Source organism: Scomber scombrus, chromosome 16 (assembly GCF_963691925.1).
Source record: "Scomber scombrus chromosome 16, fScoSco1.1, whole genome shotgun sequence".
Lineage (NCBI taxonomy): Eukaryota > Metazoa > Chordata > Actinopteri > Scombriformes > Scombridae > Scomber > Scomber scombrus.
This window is the reverse complement of record NC_084985.1, coordinates 25,682,053-25,699,584: the sequence shown is the minus strand read 5'-3', so window position 1 is coordinate 25,699,584 and position 17,532 is coordinate 25,682,053. Positions and strand designations below refer to the sequence as shown.

The 17,532-nt window shown below is 39.1% G+C and overlaps 1 protein-coding gene across 1 annotated transcript; it reads right to left on the bottom strand.

Moving 5' to 3' along the window:
• Window positions 1-342: 342 nt before the first annotated feature.
• maneal (mannosidase endo-alpha like) lies at window positions 343-11,358 on the bottom strand. Its single transcript, XM_062436239.1, has 4 exons — window positions 10,854-11,358; window positions 9,724-9,833; window positions 2,562-2,638; window positions 343-979 (listed from the first exon to the last, which is right to left on the bottom strand). Exons 1-4 carry the CDS (start codon window positions 11,356-11,358, stop codon window positions 343-345), a joined length of 1,329 nt encoding a protein of 442 aa, XP_062292223.1.
• Between the last annotated feature and the right edge of the window lie 6,174 nt (window positions 11,359-17,532).

Genomic DNA, 17,532 nt, shown 5'->3' with positions numbered 1-17,532 from the left:
AGAAAAAAATCCTACAGAGGAGAGTTACTGTACATAGCCGCACTTGACGTCGCAAAAACAGATACTTAACCGAGTTGTTAGCATATCGGGAAATGATGATTATCTGTCCATCATGACCTTGTAGCTTCAACATATCAGTGATATTATCAATCCTGTACAAAAAACTTTAGAGATTAAAAACAGTGAGGGTAAAGTGAACATTTGGAGAAAATCACAAGGATTGCTGAGAGAGAAACAGGGTAGATGGATGACTATAAAGTTGCTGTCTTACAACAGAGAGAGCTGACTTAATGCCATTTCTGGTCACGCTCAGGGCATCAACCAGGGTAAATAAAGCTATGTTCACATTAGCCACTTGTCCTTTTCCTTATTGAAGTTTTCTGCCCACTGGCGCGTAAGCTCCAAGTAGTGTTCTGGTTGATTGGGTTGATAGTCCAGGTACAATCGGGTCACTGTTTTCTTGGGTACCGCCTTCTCTATCTGCGTGCCTTCGTGCCATTGGTTAAAAGAAGTAATGGTGACAATTTCTGGTCTGACAGACAGGGCTGCTTGCAGGGATGTCTCATAGTAACGGCCGTTGACCCGGTTCCTGGTGTTATGGTTGTTCCACGGTCGAACAGCGGTGTCTACGTACCCCGGACCAACACTGGGGATGAACAGCAGATTGTTTGAGTCGCAGAAGGTCTTGATGACTTTCCAGTTCTGGTGGGAAGAGCCAAAGGAGAAGCCGTTGGAGGCAAAGTAGGTATACATGCCGTCAAAGCCACTAGCTAGGATGTCATGTTTGTGGCGCTCTTCAACAATGAGGGCAACAAAAACACCGTCGTATGGTGTGCCTCTGATGGTGTGGGAGCCTTGAGTGGTCAGGAGCTCTGCCCAGGACTCTGGTGGAGTCAGGTAGGAGTCATAGATATAAAACAGAGGCAGGATTCGCCCCGTGCTGGACCGGAATCTGTAGAAGGCGCCATGTTCTCCATACCTAAGAAAAATAAGACAAAGAAATAATAGAGAAAAAAAGCATTGAAGAGTGTTGCATGAGAAAGCTGTTATAAGAAGATTATAATGGTTGCAGTGTACATTGCTGTCTGCAACACTGTCTTAATTTGACACTGCCACTGTAGGGTATTAAACTGGAAATCTTCAAATCCATAGGGTTTTAATTTGTTGTCATATTAAGAGTCTCTGGTATAATTCCTCTAAAAATAAGATTAGGTTGACGAGGCTGGCTTGCTTCGATTTGTCAGTTTGCACTGCTGTCTTTTACGCATGCTCACCAGTTACATTTCCCTGTCTGCTGTTTGGTGCAGGCCAGGTAGTGAACAATGGATGTCAGTTACTGCTGCTGGAAACAAGATGACAGTGATGATTTGCTGGCCAGAAAACCAAAGGGTTGGGTGATAATCCTCTGTGGGTTCGCCACTGCCAGCGAACTGAATCAATATCCATATAAAATATTACTGCAGCTTTAAGGTGTCAGATATTAAACACTGTTTAAGGCCCCACATTGGTTAAGTAATGTATCCAGTTTCTTTCCACTCTCCCTTTACCATTTTCAACTAGAACAACAATGTCAGGCAGTTAAGTGAACAACCTTCATGCTAATGATGTAAAACGATTGGTCTTGTTTGTTTGATGGTAACTATACTAATGTATCAAATTTAATGCACTTCATTTATCCCAAGTGGGAGGCAATAAAAAGTATATGCAGCAAAGTGTACATACACAAATACACACATATCTCAATCTATTCAGGATACTCAAAATATAAGGTGCATATTAGCAGAATCCATCAGCAATCAGATTGATGGGGGGAAGGGTTCAATAGATCTTGCACCAAGTTGATAATGTAGCACTTTTAATACAGCTAAGATTTCACAGTTTGTGCCACGCAAGAAGACTTCAGAAAATATTTATGACTCTCTAAAACCATCAGCTCACATTTCTGTCTCTCTAGTTTTTGTTCCATTTCACACAGATGGTCAGCACAGTGGGTTTCTGGGAGTACTGGCAGCAATATAAAGGAATATGATTCAACTCAAGGCCCTCCAGCTTGGCCTTTTATTTGACTCCAATCTAATGTCAGTACAAACATGGCATCACTGAAACCCTTTATTCCCATTCCTAGACACAGTGTGAGATCATAACTCTTTTTTTTTCAGATTACCACTGAATATCTTATTAGATGAAACACTATCTGATTAGCCTCGCAGCATTTTTCCCCATGTCCTCCTCTTCAAGCATCCTCCTTGAGCCACAGGAAAAGCTGAATATCATCAAATTAAATTAGATTGATTAGGAGTCTGGGTTTTTTTTGAGATATATTCAGACTGGTTGAAGTCAAGGGGCAAAAAACACTTTCGGTTCCATTGTAGCAGGATCACAGGGGAGACATCTATATTTAACTACCTGTTCCTCACCTTCCCACATCAGGCTTCGTGTTTCACCAAATCAGTAGGCTTCTAACGTCAGCACCACTGATATGAAAAGCAGAGCCTTTGGTGAGTGAAAGGCAACTATTCCTTCTCTGGCACAGAGGAAAGCGGATGCATAGAATAACTTACTTGTCGATAATATATTTGATGTTGTCATGCATGCTCAGGTCCGTCCGCCCTTTGTATGGCTGTATGTGAAAGGCCACCTGTGCAAAAAAAAAAACAGCGGGACAATGATGTCAAATAAATGACACTGAACAACACGAATACACAAAGACCTGAAAAATAAGAGGTTACACAATGATTTTCAAACTCAGCACTCAGTTGCTCATTATTCCAATGCAATGTTTGTTTTGATGGACAGCCAGTATGAAGGCAACATTTAATTAGCAATCTGTGGACCTCGCTAATTATTTGGACGCGCTGTCTGTGAATTAGAGTGTTGACTGAAGTGTCATTTCGTGCCGACTCCGGAGGCACTTGTTTTCACAGTGATTGCATGTTTTTGTATGAATGCTCAAATACCAAACTGCTCAGCTCAAAATGACAGCATCATTTTCAATTTTAAGCACCAATCCAACCAAGTGTACTGATGAACAGTTAGAGGACACAATGAAAATGTTATATCCTAAATCTTTCATCAGGAGCTTTTGCAATGGCTTCCTATGAAGCGGTTCTATTTAGGTCCTCAATAATGTGTAGTCATAACACAGCTGAATAGGTCAAGGCAAGTCAGCTTCATTTACTGTGACCTAATCAACTGAAGCAATTAATCCCAATCAAGAGAAAATAGTCCATTTGTTGATGCAAATGTAAATTATGATTATGAACTAAATGACCAAATCTGCACTATGCCTTCTAATATCCAAACAATACAAGTCTACACAAGTTTACAGTCACGTCTGTGTTCTCCCAGGTGCACAAAACAGTCCTTGTCTTTGATTAATGTTGTTTATGGTCAAGCTTAGCAATTCAAACTAGGGTACGGTTGGGTAGATATCATGTAGATCTACCTATATATTAAAATAACAGTTTGACATTTGGGAAATATGCTTTTCTTGTCGGGAGTTAGATGCGAAGCTTGATACAACTCTTGTATGTATGCTAAATGTGAAGCTAAATATGAAGCTAAATACTGTATAAAGCTAATGCTACTAGCTAGTTAGCTTAGCTTAGCACATAGACTGGAAACAGGTGAAACAGGTAGCCTGGCTCTGTCCAAAAGTTTAAAAAAATCCCACCTACAAGAATGGCAATACCTCCAGAGTTCACTTATTAACACATTTTGTCTCGTGTGTACAAAAACCAAAGTGTAAAAACAAGTTGTGGTTTTACAGGGGGGTTGTGTGCGCTGTGACTTCCTGGGTTTTGTTGTGAGGTTATCTAATTCTCATTAAGAAAGTGAATAAGAATACCTCCCAAATGTCCAAGACGTAACATGTTTACTTTGTAGTATTTCTAAACCACCTTAACCTAATTGTTCAGACTTGAAGCCTAAACGAAAGCCTACATTTGGAGCCAGGATGTCAGTCTTGGTCTTGCACTTTGTATGCCATACCTAAGCCTGTCCACCTCCTTATAAGTTGTGTGCAGTACCAGAATCATACCAGATGGCAGATGGATGCCTTCAATCATCGCCTTGTGATACGGTGTCACTGAGTTATAAAAAGGAAAAACAGCATGTCGCTATTACGTTCCAGATTCTTCTTTTATTCTACACGGACGTGACTGACAACATTTCAACCATTAATGACATTTGTTCTCAAAGAGTTGTCAATCATTTGTCGTCTTCAAGAGCATTTGTAGTCGAAATGTTGTCAATCATATCCACTGAGTCCCATCCTGTTCTTTTGTGCTGATAATCATAACTCCGCACCTGCGAGGAAGTTACGCGTGTGTATGTGTGCGTGTATGCGTGTGTGTGATCGCGCATGTCTTTCTATCTTTGAGAGAACCAATTTCAAACCAGGGTTGTGAGGACATTTCGGTGTTGTGAGGACATTTTGGCCGATCTTTACAACTTCAAAGGGGGGTTAAGACTTGGTTTTAGGGTTAAGGTTAGAATTGGGTTTAGGTTCAGTTTAGGGTAAAGGTCGGGTTTAAGCATTTAGTTGTGATGGTTAAGGTTAGGGTAAGAAGCTAGGCAATGCGTTGTGTTTATGAGTGTCCCCACAAGGATATAAAGACAAACGTGTATGTGTCTTTATAATTGACAGAGTAAATGTTTGACTCACACTTTATAATTAGTTTTTTTATTCAGGGGTAATCTGCAAAGTATTGTAATAAGAGATAAAGCAAATATCTTTTCAGCCGTGAGATCTTATGTCAGCATGACAGTGAAAACACTGTCAAGCATTAATGAATAATGATGATAATTTATAATATAATAATAATGAACCTTCAAGTTTAACTGCAGAGCGTGACTTTAAACTTTGATTTTCACCATTGCTTGACAATAATAACGTTGTTGAAAAATGTTGAAACATCAATTTGAGCTGTGAAGTTGCACTTCAATGCAAATATTCCTTGTTAGATGAACCCTGTGTAGTCATCCTTTGAAATATTCATAGTGTTTTGAAACCTGTTTATAGTACTTTCATTTTTTATTATATTTTTACACATTTTTATTTCTCATTTATTAGGAAATTGCTACACTTTGTGGCACATTATCACTGCTAACTGTTGATTTACATTACTGTTCATTACCACCTGCAGCTAGCAGATATCAATCCCATACTTGCATAACATATGTTCTCATTCTAGGCTGGTGCAAGACAATATAAAAGACAGCAACACACTTATCAAACATCCATCACTCACTCCATCCGTCACCACTACTTCCGACAGCTGCTTTAAATTCAGTGTTGTTACTTTACACTGGAGAATCTCGAATATGTCTAAATTTCAGTGCGGTTATCGACACAGCATTCAACATTCTTATCGATACAGACTGAGTGTGTGCTTGAAATTCTGCCTTGCCTGGAAAATGGTTTAAAAATAAACTCATAGGACCTAAGTTTAGCCGGCAGGTTTGATGAGTGTTTCTTGAAAATGGAGTTGAGAAGGAGGAGGAGGAGAAAACAAGTGAAGCAGATGCTCACCATCCCCGCAGGCTTGTCCTGCATTGTCATCCCATCTGTCAGCACATTCAGGTGACACGGGATGGCGTCTACTCAACTAACCAAGAGTGTCTCAGAAATCTTTTGTAGCTGCCTTCGGTAATAATTATAATTTAAGAGACTGTCATCAGACTTATTTTTTCAGATTTATGCGATCCCCTAGGGATTTAAGTTCACAGAGTTTTTAGAGGAACCAAATTCAACTGGAGGTTTGAAAATGATTTCACATAGAGCAGTGTGTTGTGTTTCTTTAGCAGCAGCTTAAGGTTGAGTGATGGATGCTTTCTGTCATCAAAGAAAAACTACGGCAGTCACAAGGTGGAAAAGGTCTACTGCAGCTCAGCAGCAAACAGTAAAGCATCGACAGAGCTGTCGAGCCGCAAACACTGAACGCTCAACGCCCACTCCATCTTTCAAAAGAGGCTGCAAGGTCTTCATAAACAGTTTCCATGGTAACGTGGCAGCGTTGGCGCCCGGGCCTCGGGTTTGTCAGTCGTCTCGACTCATTGGAAATCATGAAAGGGCCAGCCAGGTAAGACGCTGTTCAATCTGTTCCTGTTTGGCTGAATGAACCACAGAATGAATGTGGAAGAAAAAGTGCTTTGTTTGTTCAGATGGCTCCGTGTTGTGTGATGCTGACAGACTCTCATATTTACATTCCAGGCCTCAGGTGTATAGATGATGCCGCAACAAACAAGCCTCCCCTACAGTTTTCACTGATGTTTGTTTTTTCTTCAGATGATGACTAACACTAACCTGAAGCAACATTATATCATCATGTTGGAATATAGTACATGAATTCAGCTGGTAATGTATACTGAGATGATGCAAAATACTATAATGGAAGGGAAAAAAACGAAGCCACTCTAAATGGAGTGCAGAAAATGGCAGGTGTACCAAGGATAATAAGAAATCCTGCAATGTGGTCAGAGTAAACTACACGCAAAATATTCACATTCACCTTCCATCAAATGGAGTTAATGGTATAGGAAACTCAACAGAGCAATTCATATTATTCACATTCACATTTTATGTAGACAACTTTCCACCATGGTGGACAATAAAGTTGTACATGTTTTTTTTACTCTCCTAAACTGCATTAATCCACATTTCCTGAAGGCGTCAGACATTATAAAGTTAATATGGTGAATTTATTAGCAAAAAATTGACTATTTAAACATCCAGAAAACACAGAAGCACCATTACCATTCATTTGGAGTTGAGTGTCTGGCCACCTTATGAATATAATTCCAATATTCATTCTACTTTTAGTTTGGTTTTGGTCTCCACCAACTCCTGAGAGAAGGCTTTTTGGCAGTTTAGCTGCTAAATGTTCTACTAGCATCATTCACGAGCTAGTTGCTAAGTTTGTCTGTTGTTTGGTCCTTTGCAGTACACTGTATCTTTTCCAAAAACAGCTGATAGTTAGTGCTGGAAAAGAGGTTGATGAGAATGGAAAGACTAAACTAAAATGACCTGCAAACGCTATAAAAACCAAAACAATAATTAAAAAATGCTAAATAACTGCATAGAACTGAGGTGAACTGCAGAGTTGTATGATAATTCTCTTTGGGTGACACGAGCGACACGCAGTCATTTGACCCATTGTTAATATATTTATAAAAAATGTATGGACGAGTGCATGTGATGTCACATTTGCATATACATTATATTCAATATAAAATATTTAGATCTCACTGAAATATGAAATCTTCCTTGTGGTGATAGTGAGAGAACTGCTCTGCTCTACTTAAGTTTTGATGATTTCTCTCTCCTCTAGTTTGCAGCGAGCATCCCAACAGCAACACTCACTGGGAAAACAGGGTCAATCTATGCTTAATTAGTGATGATGGAGCACTGGGGGGGGGGGGGGGGGGGGGGATTATGGATCACTCTGTGTCCTCCTGTGTGTCATATTTGATGCGACAACTGATTTCTGTGACACTGGTGGTCTAGTTTGGATGGAACTTAGAAGGGTGATTCATCGTTACGCCTCATTCCGCCTTTAAACATTGAAGCGGCTGTATCAAAAACGCTACATCGTATGACATGCGACATCTGTAGACACGCATATGACATTTGTAGAGAACGTGCACACACACACACACACACACACACACACACACACGTACACACACATGACTGGTCACACACATAGACTTCAGCCTGTATTTTGTCAGTGGCAGCTCTGGTGCTCTGAAACACTAGAGCATTAGCCCTCAGGTCAGCTGTGAGATACACGCTGTTGTGTAAGTCTTACTGAGACACACAGAGAGACCCAGTTCTCGGTCTAAGACTTCCATATAAGGAGCATGAAAATAGACTGAGGGAAAGCTCTTCTGTCCTGTTAACGGCTGAATCTACAGTCTGTCCTCAGCTTGTTTTTGCCACTGCTTTCTCAGGCACCTTCAGCATGTTATGGCTTAATGGCATTTGAAAGCCCTTAATGCTAAAGTAGATAGATTTTTGTTAGCTGGAGTTGTGCATCGAAAGGGAAAATCCACCCTTCAAACAGCTATTGGCTCATTATCACAACATTATCAGTACACGTATGTGCTTACGTTACTGTAAATATCAGGTTTCGAGGTCAGAGCATCGACATCAAATCCGCCACTGGGACCCAACATGGAGGTACAAATTTGTTCACTGTCAGAAGCGTCGATGGACTACAATGCAGTGGCTTCATTTGAAATAAAGGGCGTGACACACTTTCTCTCAACTGGAAAAAATTGAGCCTTAAGGCATGATCACACCAGCATTTAAAACAGCAACATTTACCAGTGATATCATTCCACTTTAATGGGATTGTTGTGACTGATAGATTTGCTTGTGGTGTCTGGGTTAATTCTGACAAATCTTTCATGGTGAATTCAACTTTGATTCACTCTGACACCTTAATTCACTCTGTTGATAAACAGCAAACTTCCTGAGTGTGCTGACCTTTGAGGGAACACAGCGCCGGAGAGAGTCCAAAACAGTGGAAGCTATCACAGCCTATTTGCTGTTTTTCCACCATCTACATTTATATAACCCTGGCTCTGCTGGGTATAAACTGCTCCACAGAAGAGAAATAGGCTGCAGACAGATATGGGACACTTGCCAATGGTCCAGAAGTCCTGAAAAAAATGTGTGTGCAAAAGGGACTTTTGGGACTTTGGGTGCTCAGTACGACAGAATGAATTCATCTCTTGGATAAAGCAGTGTGAACATATTGTCCAGTAAGCAACAGAGAGCTTGGCTGGCTTAGCTTACTCAAAACTTATATTTAATTTGCAAACCTCTACAATTAACTCTCCTCCTCTCTTTATATCTGAGGATGGATGCAAAGGAACACAACAATGTTTTATTTAGAATGACTGAATAAACTGAATAAAGGATATTCTGAATTTAAAAGTGTGTTTTAATGCACATGGTGGATTCATTAAGTGGATTAAATATACATCATTTGGCAGCTTTACTCTTTAATGTTGTGTTTGCATGGAATCATGCCCAGAACTCATCTATTTGTCATATCTGTTTTTTTTTCTTTTTTTTGAATAGCCCTCTGAATCTATTCCACAATGTAGGCTAACCCACAATCTGATAGCAACATGAAGTGACACTCGTGTCAAAAAGAAACTCAACAAATGACAAACAATGTCCCCTCAATATTTCTTTCAATTTAATAAAGTTTGACTGAATTATCATCTTTAAAGCTCCTCCTGTCACTCCGCGTCACTCTCTTTCCCATCGTCCCACATTATTCTGTCCTGCATGCTTAAACTGGCTCAACCAACAGGCCCTTTTTTCACGGATTACATTTTGACATGTCACAGTAGCAAAAAGCAAAGGTGTACTTAATAAAAATGAATCAGTTTCAAGGTGCTGGTATTGCATGTCCTGGCTCATTTGTCACACTGTCATGGTTTGTGGGAACACTTGGATAGAATAGAGCCGTTGTTAATGGTATTACTAACGTGACTGCTATGTCAAGTCAAAATGTCTGCTTTGAAAAAAGGTCCATGGGGCCAACAGTACGACAGTGAGAACACAGCGCTGATGATATAACATTAAGATCAATGTCGTTCTCTGGTTTTTGCTCGCGGCACCACACAATTAACACTTGCAGTCATTCATTCATTTATCAAATCATCAGAAATGAAAAAAAACATACCGGTTGTCTCACCAGTTACCTTGATGCTGTGCCTGTGGGCGGCGTCCATGACGGCAGGAACCAGATCCTCGGTGGGTTCCCCGTGGTCGTCTGCCACCTCGGGAGGATACCAGGACAACACTAGAACCCCTACAACACCATAGCATGGGGACAAAGTCTGGTCTGACTGCAGTAAGACATGAAGTTTGAATGTGATGATGTTAAAAGAAAAGGTATCAATTTGTATTATTAAAATCGAAAAAGCAGATTTTCCTCCATAACAATCCCCCTTCTGTTTTTAACCAGGAGTGTCTCCTAACTCATGTGATGGCAAAGTAGTTGGTTTTCTGATCCTTTTAATCCTCATCTTTTACTCAGCCCAGTATCCTAGAAGTTATGTCCATATTGGACAAATGTACACCTTATAATGTATGATTGGTGCCAATTTTCTATTCCAATGCCAGGTGGAATAACAGTGTGGAGGTTGGCTTGGTGGATGGGTGTGTAGTGAGGCTTGCGATGAAACTGGATGGTTAGTAGAACTAGAAGTATGAAGGGGATGATGGGAGCTATTGCAAACATAATGAATTGAACACATTAAACAACAATTGATTAAACAACAAACTAATTAAAGATGAATAAAAAAGGAACTTTTGTTTTTACTTTTTTACATCGTAAAGTTGACAAAAAACAAGTAATTTACTTTGTTAATGATGATTATCATGTATATGTTATATTGTTTTCAACTGTTTCCATTAAAAAAAGAATTGGTATTATTCTTTATCTAAGGATTTGCTTTATCGTCCAATATCCACTTTCCTGTCTGTAGGTAAGGTTACTTTATATGATTACAAAAACTATGATTAATTAACTTAGCTCGCTTACACTTTCCAATTAATAAAACACGTAGTTATTTTATACGCTTATTCCAGTTTTTTAGACAAAATTTACCTACCTGAAATGTAATTCAAAACTAACTGAATAGATGAAATAAGAAAAATCCAGACCTATAGACTACCTCTGGTCAAAATGTCTTGGAGGTTGGGTGCTGTTGGGGGGGGGGGGGCTTGGACTCATAGCCCCGTAAGTCTTGGTTACGGCAGTGGAGAGTATCAACATTTGACCATAACAAAGGAAACATGTGGAGCCACTGATGTGAGAATAGTTTACCTGCTGCCGCTGCTTCTATCTGGGTCATGTGTGACTCCAGCACCTTTGGGTCCCTGGAGCTGTAGGGTCCCAACTCTGGGTAAAAACTTGAGGCAATGTCTTCTGGAGGTGTGTGCCTTCCTTGAGCATGACTGGCTGCAATCTTAGGGTCCCAGTGTGGCACCAGGACGTGATCCCAATGGATGTACTTATTGTCCATGCTTGGAGAGCCATACCACAGGTAATAGAAGATGTGCACGTCGTAGAAAATACTGTATTCTCTGTCCGATTTGGTGAAGACAACCTTGGTGTCGCTACTGCCCATATGGAACTGTCCCGGCGACACCATCACATCTTTCACATCCAACCTCCTCTTGTCAGATCTCTCCCCGGCGAAGTCCATCCCTGGGGCCAGGTCTGAGAAACCATCGCTTGGCTTCAACGTCCTGAGCCCCATCATGGTTCCAAAGATGAAGAGCGTGAAGAGGAAGAGTGCCACCAGAGCTTTCCTACGCAGCCGAGTCATTGTCGCTGTCCGTGGTGCTGCAAGAGAACAGCCAGTCCAGAAGCCAGCAGGAGGAGGGATAACACGGGGGTTCCTGTTAGTGCCAACTGCTGCTGCTGCTACATCCCATCAATGCAGTCATCGTCTGTCAGCACCAACAGGCGTCGAGCAGGTAGCAGAGGAAAGCGTTCAATCACTGCTGCGGCTGGCACACAAATCGAGCCTGTAACACGCACGATAACCAAAGCGATCTCATCTCACTTCCATAATCAGGACCTGAGGGCATCCCGCTCTACAACGCTTCAATAAATCGCCTCCTGCTCACCCCGCGCACAGCCATGATGATTTTATTTCTCCTCATCATTTCTTCTTCCATCCTTCAACAATCTCCGCATGTGTCTATAGAAAACTGAAGCTCACAGCCGAGGCTTCGTTAAAGCTGTAATAAACCGACGCTGGTTACCTTTGTATTGCATCCAATCGCAGGTTCCTCTCCATCATCTGCCGCTCCTGTGTTATCCCATCCTTATTATGACGGAACACATCTGTTTCTAAAAGAGTGGGTCGAGTCTTGTATTGAAGAAATACTTTTTTTTTTTTTTTGAAAATTGAATGTTCTCACAAAACGAGAGGATGAAGCATTTGATGGTGTGGTGAGGCAGGAGGGCAGGAGGGAGGAGGGATTAACCCCGACCGGAAAGAGATGTATGAGGGGTGATTAATGCCACAGAGGAGCAGGAGGTGGAGATTTCTCTATGAATTCATGTTATCTTGGATATAAAGAGATATTTCTGTATAAAAGAAGGAGAGAATAGTTTCATTATGTTGGTATGGCTTTATTTTACTGTTCTGTAGTTACATTGTTACAGGAAAGAACAATTTAATAAGCAACTCTTTATAGGTCATACATGGAAAGTGACGTATAGGTCTATACATGCATGTGCTGAGTGATGAAAGTAATAAATCAGCTCCCACACTGTCAACACTTATAATTAAATGTATGCTGGCAATGTTTGGTAGCTATAGAAACAGTAATTAAATTAATGACTCTAACATGTAGCAGTAAATGTGCACATTGTTTATTAGTTTTGTCAGTCATTCAACATAAAATAATTCACATTGCCAACAATCCCATAACATCCCCACTCCCCGCCCCTCCCCCCATAAAAGAAGAGGGACAACAAACAGGAAGTATTTAAGATATAAAACCAATGCAAAAAAACACACTCACTCACACACACACACACAAGTGTTGACCCTGTCTGTTTTGTTACTTTGTGTTAATTGTAGAAAAAATAGGGAGTGTGTTTAGTTGGTCCACCTGCAAATATTTAATTGCAACTAATGGCCATCATAAGCAAGGAGTTTGTATTCTCTATATTTAGCACCAATGTATGTATTTCAGGACACTTTCAAGTAAATTATTAGGAATTTATTAGTGTGGAAAATGGTGTGTTAAACAACACGTAGCAGTTACACCAGCAAGTTCACATCCTGTCATGTTCTAGTGTAGTAACATATCATTGTGTGATATGATGAAGAAAAATGAGATCCACGTAGTATTGTGTTTCCCTAATATACATTTTGCTAATGCAGAGTAGTTGCATGATCATCATTTTTTAAACGGACAATTGTATGCAATGATACAAATACACATCATCATCAAAATCAATGAAAATCAATGAGAAATGAAATGTTTTTATTTATATGAAGGGGGATAAAAAGAGTTATTTTTTGCATCATAATGAAATTCAAAATACAATCCTGTGTTGTACAGCTGTAGAACATATTTCATTTTTCATACTTGTTATGTAAATAGTAACAGGCCATGTTTTCAAACCATAATTTCACATGCTTCATATACAGTTGATATCAATTTGTCAAAAAATATGAGGCAATAGTAGTTGTAGTTGAGGTTTAGTGCAAAAGAGATAATCGACTTCATTGAAATTCAATCGGTTAATATTACGTTAATTAATAACTCCTTATAAGATATTTCCATCTCCATCTTCTTGACTGTGCTATTCATTCTAGCTTGTTGTGCTCTGTAAAACAAAGTAATACCTTTAATGAAGATACACATTTACTACCAAAAGAATTGTACCCCATTGTATTAATGGTCATTATTAATAGTCTGAGCTCAGTCTCATGCATTTAATGCTGCAAAACAATCAACATTACTTTTTATAATCTTCTCTATATTATAAATCAGCTAGTGTAGTAAGTTAATGCTTAATTTAACATATATTATTTAATCATGTACATACTGTACAACAAACAAGGAGCTAATAGAAAACATCATAAATATTAAAGTATATTTTATCCAGTGGAACTTATAAAGGCCCTTGAGCAAGATATATTATTAGCATGAAATACATTAGGACTTTAAATATTTTCAGCTTTGATGGAGAGCTGAATGTGTCTCCAGCTGCAGCAGTACACTAAAATCTATTCTAAAGAGATGAATAATAGACTGTTTAGTAATTCCTGCTTGTTAATTGTATGTGATGCATACGTTTCCCTTTCTTACTGGATTACCAATCATTCTTATATAATTGTGGGATATAATCTGTGCTGGAAATTTGTGTGATAAAGAAAAATGACAATGGTCTTTCTTTCTGTCAGTTTATTCGAAGCATTTACAAATGGGTTCAATCATGCAGAGATCAGTGGTCTCCACACAAGAGCCCAGAGCTGCTCTCTGAGGCGGTTTTCTAAACATACAATAGTGAGCATGTAAATGAGGGGGCCTTCACACAGAGGTGTTTGAGTCAGCATCGTGCTGCTGCCTCGTCTTAACCACAACGTCCTGTTTTTTTAAGAACCCGTAAACTGTGTGTGTGTGTGTGTGTGTGTGTGTGTGTGTGTGTGTGTGTGTGTGTGTGTGTGTGTGTGTGTGTGTGTGTGTGTGTGTGTGTACGGTGCAGAGGAACTGAGTTAGAAGCAACACCTTTCACTGTCTGGTTGCTTTGACACATAACACCAGAGTATGAAGTTAAAAGGTCAAATACATTTTCCATTACAGTCACACACACACACACACACACACACACACACACACACACACACACACACACACACACACAGCACAGCACAGTACATGCTGGAGGTGACATCTAGTGGGAGTGATCAAATAGTGCATTCATCACCTATTTTTATGTAAGGCTGGTTATTATCTAACAGTGTTTGAGAGTAGATGATGATGGTTGGATAAACTGCAAGTCCAAATGTCACCCACAGATGGTGTGTGTGTGTTTGAAATAGAGTCAAATACACAGGAGAATACAGGTTGACCCCCACCATGCTTTCAAATGGATGTTTTTGCATAAATTAAAAGCACTTGGCAGAAAATCCATACATTTGAAACCATTGATGACTTTAGGTGAAGCAGTGTGACCAACTTTTTATTATTATCCACACAGAGCATATGTTTATACAAGAAAAAAATATTGATTGCTGTTGTTATAGCTGTGCTGATTGTAAATATTTCAGATAAAGAGAACGAAAAAGTGTGCCCTAAGAAATGTCTCCTATATATCTTATGCCAAATAAACATTTTTAACCCTTACATATTGTTCAGGATCAAATTTGACCCATTTTTACATTTGAGAGCTGTAAAAACAATCTATACATATTTATTTAAGCTGGACTTTCCCTAATGTGACGCAGAATATGAAAAAACAAATGTGTGTGTCTAACTTATACACATTTTAGTATATGCAAATATATATAAATTTGACCCATGTTCATTAAAAAAATACAAAATCAGCATTCAAACATGTATTTTTCATATTCTATCAAATGTTCTCCTGGACCATAAAATAGTGATTGTGAATGTCTTTTCACCCCATAAATAAATAGCATACACTCTCTGACAGCTTCATTAAGAATTAATCAAACATGTATTATTATTAATATTCATAAATTATGAATCAGAATATGAGCACTATGTAAGGGTTATGTATTGGATTATCTAAACTGAATTGGCACAAAGCTGAACACAGAGCCTCTTTCATCATCTAAAAATAGATGTGTTTTGGATACATGGTTTTCACAGGACAGTGATAACAAAGGATTTAGCTGAAGTGATTCACATAGAGGATTTAAAACCAAAGAACTGAATTAAAAAAAACTCCCCAAATGAGTTGCAGTCAATTAAAATGACATTTTCATAAGTGGACAGTTTAAGGAATGAGTTGTCATTCAACAGCACAATGCATGGTAGACATGGTATGTTAACACCATTGACATTTGATAATATATTGAGGGATTGGAGCATCTTTACCTAGCAGCATCTCTGACTGTATAAATGTATATAAATGTATGAATCCTTATATACAACAGTATTCTCTTACATACCCAACTTATATGCACCCATACCATGTATTATATTCTTCCTTATTATTACTTATGCTATATATTTTATTCTGTTTTAGAAGGATGTATTTTATGTCTGAGTTTTTAATGTTGAAGATGATTTTCTGTCATGGCAGACAATAGAGTTTCTGCCACACTCCAATATCAAATTAAAAATGATAGCCTTGTGATGTGATGGCAGTGAGTTATTACAGTGTATACCAGCTATAATTGGCCACGGTTAAAAAAAAAAAAACAGTTTCTTGATTTATAGATTTAATCTTGAGGCATAAAGTAATAGAAATGTCACAAAAGCCAGTTTGAAGTGCTTTGCATTGTTAGTGGAGCTGTCTGTGGTCCTGAAATTAAAAAAAAGGCCCTCCACCCTTATTGTGATGGATGTTATTGATGAGCTTATATATGTGATTATTTGTTGGTAACATTTCTCCAAACTGTGCCTGTCCTAATATGACCTGTACTACAAAGTCAGGAGGTTGTGATATACACTTACAGAGCACTTTATTAGGAACACCTGCACTGATCTAATTTAATCCAATACAACAGCTGTGCCATAAATTCTACTTTTATGAAGCTTATACAATTTCAATTCTTGTTGACGATGTCAGAAAGGTCATAATTCTACTTTATGCGTATATTGATGTTGTACTGGGTAGTGGTGGTGTACTGGAGTGCATTATATTGAAAAGTGTTCCTAATATTTTGTCCTCGATGCTGATTTCTGAAAATGTACATCCTCCACATATCAGAATTTGAGATGGCTTCCAAAATGACGACTTAAATCATGTGTACCTTCTCCTATCTCGCACTATTAGATTCCTCAACTCTAAAAAAATGGAGGTTTATGCAGTAGACTCAACTTTCAAGGCGTACAGATAATGACCAATGCCCATTTTGTACTTGCCATTTTTAAAGTCCCCACGTGTAGGATTTGAAATGTTTTCCTATTGGCGCCCTCTTGTGGAGGTATCAAGAATTGTACTATGTAGAGAGTAATGCCTCTACACATCTGTCCTAATAGGCTAAACACAACACATGATGACTTTAACATCTGCACACTGTAGTTTTATAAATGAAGTTTTATTACTAAAATGGGGAACAAAGACAACACCTCATACCTCCCTTATTTCCTCTCTCCTTTATCTCAGTTTTCACATCCCTCTCTCCTAAACCCATTCGAACATTCGCTCTCTTTTGTTTGATTTCAGGAATAACTGTAGCTCCATTCAGAGTCTCACCTCTAACCCTACTGGTTCCCTCCCTATAACCACCATGAGCTTGGTGCATCATCCTGCACCTTTCTCCATCTAACCTCCGTCCTGATTCTAACCACAGCCCTTCATACCGTCATCCCTGACCCCTAACCCTTCATCCCTCAACCCTCCATCCCTAACCCTCTATCCCTCGACTCTTCACCCCTAACCCTTCAACCCTCATCCCTCCATCCCTAACCCTTCATCCCTCAACTCTTCATCCCTAAACCTTCAACCCTCATCACTCTATCCCTCCATCCCTCCTCTTCATCACTAACCCTTCAACTCTTCATCCCTCCATCCCTTCACTCCTCATTCTTCAACCCCTAACCCAACTACTTTTGTCGCAATACATCTCTAAACGTATTACCTATTTATTTATTGTATTTATTGTGTTGTATTCAGTGGGTGATACACCTAATCACATTTTAAAAAAAAGGATTGTCATTGCTGTGCGACAGGAGGTATAAGCACAGAATGCATGAAATTAAAGTGATGACAATAAATAAAGTATTTAAAAAAATCTTTACACTCATATCTAAGTTGGTGTGGTCTTTGTTAGTGAAAT

Coding starts and splice junctions, on each gene's coding strand:
- maneal (XM_062436239.1), bottom strand. CDS start 11,358: ATGACTCGGCTGCGTAGGAAAGCTCTGGTGGCACTCTTCCTCTTCACG. Junction 9,834..10,853: donor GATAGAAGCAGCGGCAGCAG/GTAAACTATTCT, acceptor ATGGTGTTGTAG/GGGTTCTAGTGTTGTCCTGG. Junction 980..2,561: donor ATCAAATATATTATCGACAA/GTAAGTTATTCT, acceptor TATTTTTCTTAG/GTATGGAGAACATGGCGCCT.